Here is a 12,243-nt window from a genome sequence, read left to right on the forward strand (position 1 = left end):
TGGCTGAAAAAGTCGGCCTCCACCAGACCCTGCTTTCCTAGTTGTGTGTCGTTCTTCTGACCGTCCAACCTCCTGATGTTCCCGCACCGGAGCGCTCGAAACTCTGGCCGTTCGATGTTGCAGAGGGACTGAACTATCTCACTGGTGCCGGCGCACGAAACCAGGAACGAAACCAAGAACAAATCCAAGAACGATTTGTTCCCCCAGGAGCCAGTGCAGGAATCACGAGCAAGAGAGAATCAGTCCACGATATAGCCGAAAGACAATGAACCAAGCCCAGCGAGCGATGCCAAGACGAGGAGACGGCCAGTCAATCCACCATCCAGCCAGGAGAGAGCCGTCCACGATCCAGCAACCGAGAGAGCGATGTTAGGATCACCAGTCTTTTATAATTCATCCCCTGATGTCATCCTCATCCTAATCCAACCAGTCCGTGCCAACTCACCCGCTCCAGAATGTTCTTGCTGACGTCATCCTTCCACCAATCCCCAAGCGCCTCGCACTCCTTCTAACCAATCACTGCCCTTCTGGGCGTGGCCCTCGGCCCGCCCGTCCTGTGCACTTCCAAAGTCAATGTCATCAGCGGCAGCGCTCAATGTCCTGGCTTCCGGTAGGTTTTTTAATGAGTGCCATTCAATGCACTATTCTAGTGTCTATGGTGTGATCCAAAAGGGACATAGGAAATAAATTACAGAGGTAACGACATCCAAGGGATAAATTACCCATAATCCCTGAGCTAATTAACATACCCCACTCCTTGTAATGGGGACGAATATACACCATACACGACATCCGGGCTAAACAGATTACATGGTGGTTCTTCTTCTTCATCGCGACATACGGAGCACACTAATCTATACACTCTACCTGGTCTATGGTACCCCTACCCCCTACAAAGGTAACAGTATTATTTGTAATCAAAATGAAGGCTCATTGAATAGCGAGGTGATAAAGGGTAAAAAAAAACACCAATGTTGTGGTAGTGGGGCATTGTGGCCACAGTTGGAAACAACAAGCAATAAAATGAACTTTCAACAAAATATGAGAGAAATGGCAGAAGGCAAGAGAGTAATCTGCAAGTAAGAGGCTTGCGTTATGTAGGATCAATGGGGGTGGAAAATGTTATGCATAGGGATGGGTTCCATATGAGATGGTGGTGCACTGTGTGCTTGAAGCTCTGGCAGGAACAGTACAATTTGACCATCTCCAGAAGGCAGTTCCACAAATGGGAGATAAAATGAACAGAAGAGGGTGTGCAGAAACCCTGGATTTTGGGAGGTGAACGAGGGAGGGGGGGAGGTTACTGGAAGTACGTGTGAACGAGCTGGGGAAGTTCATATAGCTGAGAGAGCACAAGGGGCTACAGATGGTAAAAACAAAACAGAGAAGCAACCAACCTGACTATGATTTGAGAGCAATGCGCTTCGGCCGGGCTATGTGCTTCGGCCTCATCACGGGAGATTCCAAAATCATTGAGAGCTTTAGACTACAGAATCCAGGAGTGATATATATATATATATATATATATATATATATATATATATATATATATATATATATATATATATATACACAATCCTGGGGTGTCAGCCGATATGGTAAAGCAGTACTCCATTGATCTACAGCCAAAGGCCTTGTATGCTGTGAGTACAGTTCTGATTTTTTCAAGAAATGATTTGAATGACAGATGATACCTAATCTGTGACTGGCTTTATATGCCAGCTTGCGTATGTGGTCAGATGTAGGAGAGATCATGGCTGATGGTGAATCCTATAAGGGAAAAGAGACTGAACCTCTTCCAGCTGTTGACTGTGGAAATAGATAGGTGGGCTTGTTTAACGATGCTTCCGGAGTGCCACGGTAAAACTGAGATTTACCAGAATTGAAAGACATGTTACCATGTATGAGATCAGCATCGAACAATTCCAGAACAGCAGAGAGTGATGGAGTTGGTCTTCTCTGTCTGTCAGTGAGATTGGGTTTGTGTACGACATAATGTGTAATCATCAGCAAAAATGAAGAGAGGGTTTTCCAGATCGTTGGAGAGATCGCTAATGAAGATGAGGAACAAGACTGGGCCTGAGACTGCCTTGGGGCACTCCAGCCTCCTCTGGGACAAGAAAGGAGAGGGTTTCATTAATAGTAACATGTAGCCTGCGTGAGTGAATGAAGTTCTATATTCAATTAACCTCATTCAGAGAACTACAATTATTTAAGCAAAAATGTAGTTTATGAATAAACACCTCAATTTACCCCCATGCTGTGGGGAAATGCAGACTCAACACCCCAGCCCCAAAAGCTCTCATACGCCTGCTCGATGCTCGGATCTTTCTTAAAAAGTCTGTCACGTTGGTTAAGTTGCTCTTTGGATAAGTTGAGGGAAAATCCCTTCCATCTTCTTTAATTGGCTAACCAGCAGACAAACCAACAAATTTTTTTATCATTTTTGCTCGTATGCTTCACAAGAGACCATTCTGGACAAAATCACAGACTGGTCAAACATGTGGAACATGTCTTTCAATCCTGACAAATCTCACACTCTTACTATGTCTCTCCGAAAAGATCGACTGGACAACCCTCCCATCTACTTTCTCAACAATCCTCTCCAAGAAGTTCTGTCGCTCAAGCTTTTGGGTCTCACCATCTGCCATGATCTTTCTTGGGAAAACCACATTTCCAAGCTGGCCTCCAAAGCCAGTCGCCGACTGGGCATCCTTCGTCGTGCGAAGTCCTTCCTAGGCACACCTGAGCTCCTCACCACATACAAGGCTTTCATCCGCAGCTCAATGGAATACTGTTCTCCCCTATGGGCTGGTGCTCCTGCCTCACACCTGGCTCGGCTTCACGCTGTTGAATCCAAAGCTTTCAGAATCATTGGAATCTCCCGCGATGAAGCTATCTCTGAGGGCCTTTCACTCACTCACCGCAGGCAGGTATGTGGTCTTTCTGTCTTCTACCGACTCCTCTCCGGCCTTGCTCCCCCAGCTCTCTCTGTGCTCTGTCCCCCAAATATTCCTACAGGTCGCACAAGATCTGCCAGCCACCCTCTGATGGTTAAACTGCCGAAATCTCGGCTCTCTGCTCACCTTCACTCTTTCATTCCTCTTTTCTCCCGCCTCTGAAACAAACTCCCACACTCACTTCAATCACACTCCTCCCTCCAGGTCTTCAAAACAGCTGTTCACCACCATCTCTTATCTTCCCCCATCCAAAACCTTGATCTTTTCTACCCCCACTAATTCACCCCAGATCCACCTTGTTTGAAATTCCAACTTCTTTCCTGGAAGTCTTGGCAGTGTCCATATGTTTTATACCTCTCCCACCCCCCCCCCCCCCTTTCCCATGCCTCGCCCCCAAAGCCCTCTCCCTCCCACAGTTCTCTCGATGTCTCCATGTCTCTCGGTCCCTGCTCTCAAATGTTGTGTTTGTGTCCTTCCCCCTCTCTCCCCATCTTGTCTACCGCTCCCGATGTTATTTGTTTTGTGTGTCTGTTTGTCTTTCTGTGTGATTAATGTTCGCTCTTTCACGAGCCTCGATCTTGTATACAAAAAAAAAAAAAAAAAAAAAAAATCTCTCTCTAAAGAACTCCACTAAATCTAAAAACATGCACCACAAAATTGAAATTTTAACGTTTACATTCAACGACTTTAGGTATCATCCACCATCTATCTGCAAGTTGTACCTACATGATGCTTCCCCTCCTTCCCTGGGAGTTTAGTTAATGCAAGGCATTCGATCCGTGCACAGTCCCAGATGAAAAACACTCCGTATTCAAAATGTCAGATCTGGGTCTTGCCTGCTTTGCAGCTATACTCGTGGGTGCCTTCATTTTTGAATACCAATCTTTCCTAACATGAGGAGAAGCCTTTGCAATATTTTGACAGCAAGCAAAAGTCTCATTCGAAGTATGGGAACATTTTTTTTACCTTTGGCAATGTGACGGGCATGAAGCTGTGCATCGGCAAATGGAGATTGACAGCTGGATTCGGAATACACTGTGAACTGAGCGTTCCTGTTTTTCAGGTGATTATGTTGCAGGTAGCTCCAACAAGCTGGCCTTGTTGGTTGAATTATACCTTGTCTTTAAAAAAATTTTTTTACATAGCTCTGCCTTGGATTTCCCATCCCGGATTGGAACATCCCTGATTGGATCAGGTGTTGGAGCAATGGTAGCTGGTAGGGATGTCTGTTTCTTGGCCTCACAGTCGCAGCGTCAGCCGAAGCCACCATGACCATCTCTTAGACCCATCATGTGAAAAATTGGGGTAAATGACAAAACATGGCATGTTGTATGCATTTTTCATGACGGCACAGACACAACGGGGCAGCAAGAATGCTTGCTGCAGATAAAAGGCTCTCACTTTTGGGTGATTTATAGACCAACTGAGAGTAAGCAACAAGATCTTGTATCTAAATATCTCTTTATTTCCATGCAAGCCTTAAGAGGGAATGAATGAATGATCGTTTTAAGGCCATTTTTCCCCGCTAGAGCGGGGGTTAGCCTTGCGGGCCCCATGACAATCATGGTTCCCTGTTTGAGGCAATGTTTTAATGGCCGGATGCCCTTCCTGACGCCAACCCTTGGTCGCCTCTTACGATGCGCAGGGATACGGTGTACCTATTCTAAATCGGGGTACACACCGGGATCATTCATCCCAGCAAGCTGGTACTCAATTTGCCGACCTCGGAAGGATGACAGGCTGAGTCAACCCCCCTGGCGTTAATTCAGCGATCAACCGGGATTCCAACCCAGGATCCTAGGATCCCAAGCCGGCACCCTAACCGCTAAGCCAACACCAGGGATAAGCTTTAAGAGGGAATGACATTTATAATACGTCCATTCTTGACCTTACAATACATATTCAATGATTGCAACTTACTTTAAAGTGCAACATGAATGGGATTGCCAAAAATTCTGAAATGCTCTGATCATTATTGATTGTTCTCCCTTCACACCAACAAGTACACCTTTGGTGAGTTTTCGCAAAATCATTTTAAGGTCTCTTGATCGATCCAGGATTCATCAGTCAACTGACTGTTGTTCCTATCAGTTGAAGTTTTAATTGTGGTTACATGGTATCTGTTGGGTTGGACATGACACTTCTGCATCATGAGTGGCTGTGTGTGATGGTTGCTGTGCCCCTCAACAAGAGAGGATGTTTAAAATTACAATTCTGTCGTCCCAATTTGATCATTGATTAAATGAAAAAAATTCTCCTGAAGGTTTTACAACATTTTAAATCCCTTGTAATTGAGAATTTAAAAAGTATCCATCAAGGTGAAATCCCATCATTCTTATGAGGGGAAAAAATTAGTATAGGGTTTGGGGCATGGATTACACACCAAATTGGTGGCTTTTTATATTCACTTTTATTATTTTTGTATACGAAGTCGAGGCTCGAGTAAGAGCTAACACATAGAACATATAATAAAGGGGGAGGGGGAGACAGGATGGGGAGAGAGAGGGAAGCACAACAACAGTAGATAACAGGAACATCAGTAGATTGTGGAAGGGAGAGGGCTGGGGAGGGGGTACATGGGATAAACAAGATGGACACTACTGGGGGGAAGAAAGCGGAATTTGAAAAGGTGGGTTTGGGGTGTATTTAACGGATCAAGGTTTTGGATGGGGGAAGATAAGAGATGGTGGTGAACAGCTGTTTTAAAGACCTGGAGGGACGAGTGGGATTGAAGAGAGTGAGGGAGTTTGTTCCAGAAGCGGGAAAAAGACGAATAATGAAAGAGAGAAGGTGAGCAGAGAGTCTTGATTTTGACAGTTTCACCAGAAGAGGGTTGCTGGCAGATCTTGTGCATCCTGAAGGAATATATGGGGGATGGGGGGGGGGGGCAGAGCACAGATAGAGCAGGAGGAGCTAGGCCAGAGAGGAGTTGGTAGAAGAGAGAAAGACCACCAACTGCCTGCAGTGAGCAATTGAAAAGGCCTCAGAATCAGCTTTATCGCGGGAGATTCCAATGATTCTAAAAGCCTTGATTTCTACATCATGAAGCCGAGCAAGGTGTGAAGCAGGAGCACCAGCCCAGAGAGGAGAGCAGTATTCCATTGAGCTGCGAATGAAAGCTTTGTATGTGGTGAGGAGCTCGGTAGTGCCAAGGAAGGACTTTGCATGACGGAGGATGCCCAGTCAGTGACTGGCTTTGGAGGCATTCATTGACCTATATTTTAGCTTTAAGTTAAAACCCACCTTGTTCGCAAAGTCAATACAGTTGGTGTGTGTGTGTGTGTGTGTGTGTGTGTGTGTGTGTGTGTGTGTGTGTGTGTGTGTGTGTGTGTATGTGTGTGTGTGTGTGTGTGTGCATTTGTGTGTGTGTGTTTCGTTGGTTGTTATATGGTGCTCCCCAGGTCTTAAAATATCCGTGTGTGTGTGTGTGTGTGTGTGTGTGTGTGTGTGTGTGTGTGTGTGTGTGTGTGTGTGTGTGTGTGTGTGTGTGGTTTCTGACATCGCATTGTTAGTTAAATTGCTACTCAATGTCAACTGTAAAAGTAAGAAATGTTCCACTATTGTTCGGTTCGTATGACTTCATTTTCGTATAAAACTGTATTGAGTGGTACTGTATAAACAACACAAACAAAACACAGAATGGAAACAGTAGTGTATTTTGATGCTTTTATTGTCCTATTATCCAGTAAATAATAGGTCAACACTATATTAAATCTAAAATATTTTTGACATACGTAGCTAATATCAACGGCATCCTGGTAGAATATACTACTCTTATATAGCTACCTGAGCTGGTACCTTCTAATTCTGAGAAGGAACTGCCAAGGAAACATACAGGAGTGATATATAAAAACAATAATTTTTATTTTTACCAGATTGTTTTAAATTCGCTTGTTTCTGCAGTAAGTAATGTTTTGTTTTTGCAGCATTAGTTGTTCGATTGGTTCTTCGCTCCTGGTTAGTAGGCAGAAGAGCTGGGAAATACTTCCCCACCTCATCTATGACCCTATCCTCACCCTCACCCCCCTGATCTCTTAGAGGAGCAGTGATGGAACAGGATTTACCGCCGACCAAACCGGCTCCCCAGCCCTGATTATTTGTACCCGACTCAGCAGCGGGTTGGCTACGGCCCTGTTTTGATAACATCTGTGGAGACGAAACAGGACAGACTACTTGCTCCCTGGTGCTTTTGTAATGCCGTCCTTTTCTCAATTTTCACGTTCTGTAAGCGTGTTGAAGCGACGTTGAGATCATCCATTTTCACCCTACTTAACGGCCAAAATTCATCACAGCAGCTGGATTTGCTCTTTCCACACCTCCTTCCTCTTCTTTCAAACTTGCTTTCACGAAGCTTTGTTACTTAATCTCTCTCACTTCGTGTCTGTCTCCTTTTGGTTGCCTGCCTGTTTTGCTGTGCCCGGTTGTAGTTCGGGCTTATGTAATTGTGCATGGCTGAATTGGAATGTTTCTAGTTCTGGCTTGTAGAGATCTGCATGTCAGTATTTTAGTCTTTTTCTTGCCTTTTCTCTGTTTTTTTTGTCTCTTCTGTTCCCACTACTCTGCTTTGGCCTGTGCTTTCCACGGGAGGTGTGTCATCGGCAGCGGAAAAGGAATGCAGCCCTCCCTCCTTTCTGTCTTTCTCTGTCCCTTTTTCAGACTCTTTCACTCCTCCTCCTCCTTCTTATTCCCTCCCTACGGTGTCGCCCCCAATCCCGCGCCATAATGAACCTACCTCAATCCAGCCACGCTAACAGTCGCAGTTGCTATATGTTCCGCAACGCCAATACTTCCTTTGTTTCTTTCGCTCCTTCTTTCTTTTACTGTTCTTTCTTTTAACTTGCCATATTTCCGTGCGATCTCCCATCATCTGCAGATTGATTCTCTACTGTGGCGAAGCCGGGAAGCTGAGGCCGCCTTTTTGAACGTTTCCAAACGCATCGCTGAAGCCCCAGGTACCGTCCCATATCCTACGTCAAACATTGGCTTGGAAATACAAGAGAAAATGCCATTTTTAACCGCATGGCACACTTTCTTTTTTGAACATCTTTTCTTTCACACTTGGGATTTTTTTTTAATGTCATACTGTTTTACCTTTTCACTTACTACTTCATCTTACACTCAACCTATTCCTTCTTGCATTCATCTTTACTTTCACATATGTCTCACTCTTGTGTGTACAGTCAGTCACCTCCATCTTTGCCTTTTTTGTTTTTACAGTATTCGCTCTTGCCCTCCCACTTATCACCACTTTATTTTCAGTGTCTTTCACTCTCACTCTCGGACTCCCCCTATCACCTACCCCGTTACACTGCCTCCAGTTTCTTACACTCTTCTTGATTTTTACTCAATTCTCCGGTCTTTCAAATCTTCCTTGCTGTCGTCTCCTTGCTCTTACACATTTCCTTAATAGAACCTTGTTTACGCCTTAATATAACTTTGTTTACGTTTCTGGTAGTTACGCTTTACCTTGCACACATACTTGGTATGACACTTGATTTTGCTGGTCCCTCTCCTCTCCACCTCTGCTCATCCTCCCTCCCCTGACCCCCACTACCTCCATTATTTGTCATGAAGTTCATTTTCTCGTATTGGTTCTTATTTTCCATCTCTCGGCATTGTAAAATTTTCATGATGAACCATTTTATCATCACCCTTATTTCACTCATAACTTTGATTCATCCTATGGAATTCTGATGGACATTTTAAGGTGATCCTTTTTCCTCCAAAGTAGCAATGCAAAGAGACAATAACAGAGCAATTGCATTTTGATCCAGTGTAATCAAATATCTTTGTTTTGACAGTCCAAATTAGTGAATATGAGGACATTTCATCGAGATTGAGTTGGCCATATGAAATGCAGAAATAATAAACAATGCATTACAACTTGAACTTGTGACCTTCACATTACCATAACATGGAATTGCTTTTTATTGTTATTTATTTCCAGTGATCAAAGGCTCAAGTAGGAGCTTGTGCATATATCACATTCAGCGCAAACACATGCACGAGTAGATTGGTGTGCTTCGACATGAATTACAGGGACAGTAGTAGACAATCGACAACACATATGTTACATGGGATTTGAACCTAACTTCATCTACATCATGAGTTTGGGGTTTGGATGGGTACACTAACCAGCCAACCCATGTTATTGTTTGTTTTCTTGCTCTTGTGTCCTCTCTTTTACCGCTGCCAACGAAGGTTGACGGAGGTTATGTTTTCGCCCTGTCTCGTTGTCTGTCTATCTGTCTGTGAACAGGATATCTCAAAAAGTTGTAGACGGATTCGGCCAAAATTTGGCGGAGAGGTTGGTTATGTGACATTGACGATATGATTAGATTTTGGTGAAGATCTGGATCTGGATCTGAGAATTTTAAAGTGAATCTTCACCATCGAGTGATAGGGACAAAAACGATACATAACATGATATTTCAAAAAGTTGTGGACGACTTATGACAAAACTTGGTGAATGAGTTGCATAGGTCACAAGAACAAACCGATTCAATTTTGGTTCAGGTCCGGATCAAAATCCAACCCAACAGTGGGATACAAAATGTAAACTGTTCAGCCTGGTGGAGGTATGCTCTCTACCGAGTGCTGTTCTTGTCTTTACTCACTCTTGCAAACAGGCTGTTATTTGTGGTGTTGTTAATTTTATTACTGTTGTATTCATTTATTTCGTGATATGCATTCAATTTTGCTTACACCTTGTTCTGTTCTTGCTTTTTCTCTATACTTGCACTCACTCTTTTCTCATTACAACTCTAATCAGATCGGATCTACACAGAGCATCGGCGCTGCCGAAGCAGTTTCTATTGCTCGGGTTACCATCCTGGACGGGTCATTTCAAGTCTCCTCCCACTTTTTCCCCAATCTTGCTTTATCTACTATTGCTGTCCATCCATTCCCACTGTTTTTTTTTTTGTTTGTTTTTTTTGGGTTTTTTTGTATACTGAATCGAGGCTCGTGAAAGAGCTGACATTTACTTCACAAACAAATCAACCAGACAAACAAAATATATAAAAAGAGGGAGCGGAAGACAAGAGAAGGGGAAGCACACAAACACTTGAGGGCACACAACATTTAAGAGCAGGGAGATGTGTGGGAGGGAGAGGGCTTGGGGGGAGGGGGTGGCAGAAGTATCAAACACAAGGACACCAAGGACTTCCAGGACAGAAGTTGGTATTTCAAAAAAGTGGAATTGGGGTGAAATTAGTGGGGATAGAAAAGATCAATGTTTTGGATGGGGGAAGATAAGAGATGGTGGTGAACAGCTGTTTTAAAGACCTGGAGGGTGGAGTGGGATTGAAGAGAGTGAGGGAGTTTGTTCCAGAGGCGGGAGAAAAGAGGAATGAAGGAGTGAAGGTGAGCAGAGAGTCTTGATTTTGGCAGTTTAACCATAACAGGGTTGCAGGCAGATCTTGTGCGACCTGTAGGAATATTTGCTGGACAGAGCCCAGAGAGAGCTGGGGGGGCAAGGCCAGAGAGGAGTCGGTAGAAGACGGAAAGACCACCAACCTGCCTGCGGTGAGTGAGTGAGAGGCCCTTGGAGTTAGCTTCATCGCGGGAGATTCCAATGATTCTGAATGCTTTGGTTTCAACAGCGTGAAGACGAGCTAGGTGTGAGGCAGGTGCACCAGCCCAGAGGGGAGAGCAGTATTCCATTGAGTTGCGGATGAAAGCCTTATATGTGGTGAGGAGCTCAGGTGTGCCAAGGAAGGACTTTGCACGACGGAGGATGCCCAGTCGGCGACTGGCTTTGGAGGCCAGATTTGAAATGTGGTTTTCCCAGGAAAGATCATGGCAGATAGTGAGACCCAAAAGCTTGAGTGACAGAACTTCTTGGAGAGGATTATTCAGAAAGTGGATGGGAGGGTTGTCCAGTCGGTCTTTTCGGAGAGACATCGTAAGAGTGTGAGATTTGTCAGGATTGAAAGACATGTTCCACTTGTATGCCCAGTCTGTGATTTTGACCAGGTCTGCAGAGAGTGAGGTTGGCATCCATGATGTTCCTTTCACCTTTTGATTTTCTCAGTTTCACTGCGTCCCACTTTTGCTCTCACTGTCATTGCTCTTGTTCCATCTCTACGCTGCTCCCTCCATCCCTGCTCTCACTCCATCCCCACTTTTACTTTGTCTCCCGGTGTGTGTGTGTGTGTGTGTGTGTGTGTGTGTGTGTGTGTGTGTGTGTGTGTGTGTGTGTGTGTGTGTGTGTGTGTGTGTCTGTGTGTGCATGTTTTTGCATGTGTGTGTGTGTGTGTGTGTGTGTGTGTGTGTGTGCGTGCATGTGTGTGTGTGTGCATGCGTGTGTGTGTTTGCGTGTGTGTGTGTGTGTGTGTGTGTGTGTGTGTGTGTGTGTACGCCACATGTTTACGGTTTCTCCTTCATTGTTGTCACTCTATCACTGCTCCTGTTCTTACTTTGTCCCCAACGTTTGCTGTCACAGACATCCTTACTGTTGCAGCCTCCTTTGCTCACTGTATCTCTCACTGTTGCCGTATTAATTTTTCTTACTGTAATTTTCACTGCCTTTCCCATTGACATCATTGTCTCTCTCATTGTTGCCTTCCTCATTGTCCACTCCCTCTCAGTTGCTCTCATTTTCCTCTTGCTGTCAACAATCTTCCCTCCTAACAGAGTCTTCCTTGCTGTTGCACCTTCACATTCAGCGTAGCTACCGGAGTATTCCTGACCATCAGAGGCAACGGGTTCCCTGTCAACATTGATATTATTTTAGCCCTCAACATTTGTTGTACTAGTGCTGTATCCCTTGATATTAATGAATTAGCCCTTGCAACTGCAATTCGTAGTGCAGTATCTCTCAACTTTTTTTTTTACAGGATGTGAGGTTCGTTGCAACACACAAAATCTCACACACGGACATACAGACAAATACACGGGATACAACACACAACTGTTAGATGAGACAAATGTCGCCACTGAGCTTGGGGAAGTGCCGTCACTTCCCTGGGCACTCTGGGTAGCAGCGACACCACAACAATGGTGCTGTCTTCCTCACCACATTCAGCCGGGAATTTTCAAAGGAGGAATTTCCTCCTCCCCATGGATGCCAACCTATGGGGGTTGTCCATGTTCTTATCCTTTTAAATGCTGAACTTCGAGCAATGAAGCAGCCCGTAGCTTTTTTGAAGTCTTCGGTGTGACGTGGCCGGGGTTTGAACTGCAACTTTCCAGACTCGGAGCAGACGCTCTCACCATTATACCACCGAATCTCTTTGACACAGCAACTGTAACCAACACAGATTTTGCTGCTGTGCATTCC

At 44.7% G+C, this 12,243-nt stretch overlaps 1 protein-coding gene across 2 annotated transcripts in view; it reads left to right on the forward strand.

The window, feature by feature from the left end:
* Positions 1 to 12,243, forward strand: part of LOC137439577 (homeobox protein cut-like 1) — a 436,829-nt gene that overhangs the window by 282,985 nt on the left and 141,601 nt on the right. For both annotated transcript variants that reach the window (XM_068135458.2, XM_078768104.1), the window contains exon 4: positions 7,834 to 7,912. In XM_068135458.2, the coding sequence (XP_067991559.2) occupies positions 7,834 to 7,912 (79 nt within the window). The remainder of the gene's footprint in view (positions 1 to 7,833; positions 7,913 to 12,243) is intronic.

Source organism: Myxine glutinosa, chromosome 14 (assembly GCF_964187855.1).
Source record: "Myxine glutinosa chromosome 14, kmMyxGlut1.1, whole genome shotgun sequence".
Taxonomy (NCBI): domain Eukaryota; kingdom Metazoa; phylum Chordata; class Myxini; order Myxiniformes; family Myxinidae; genus Myxine; species Myxine glutinosa.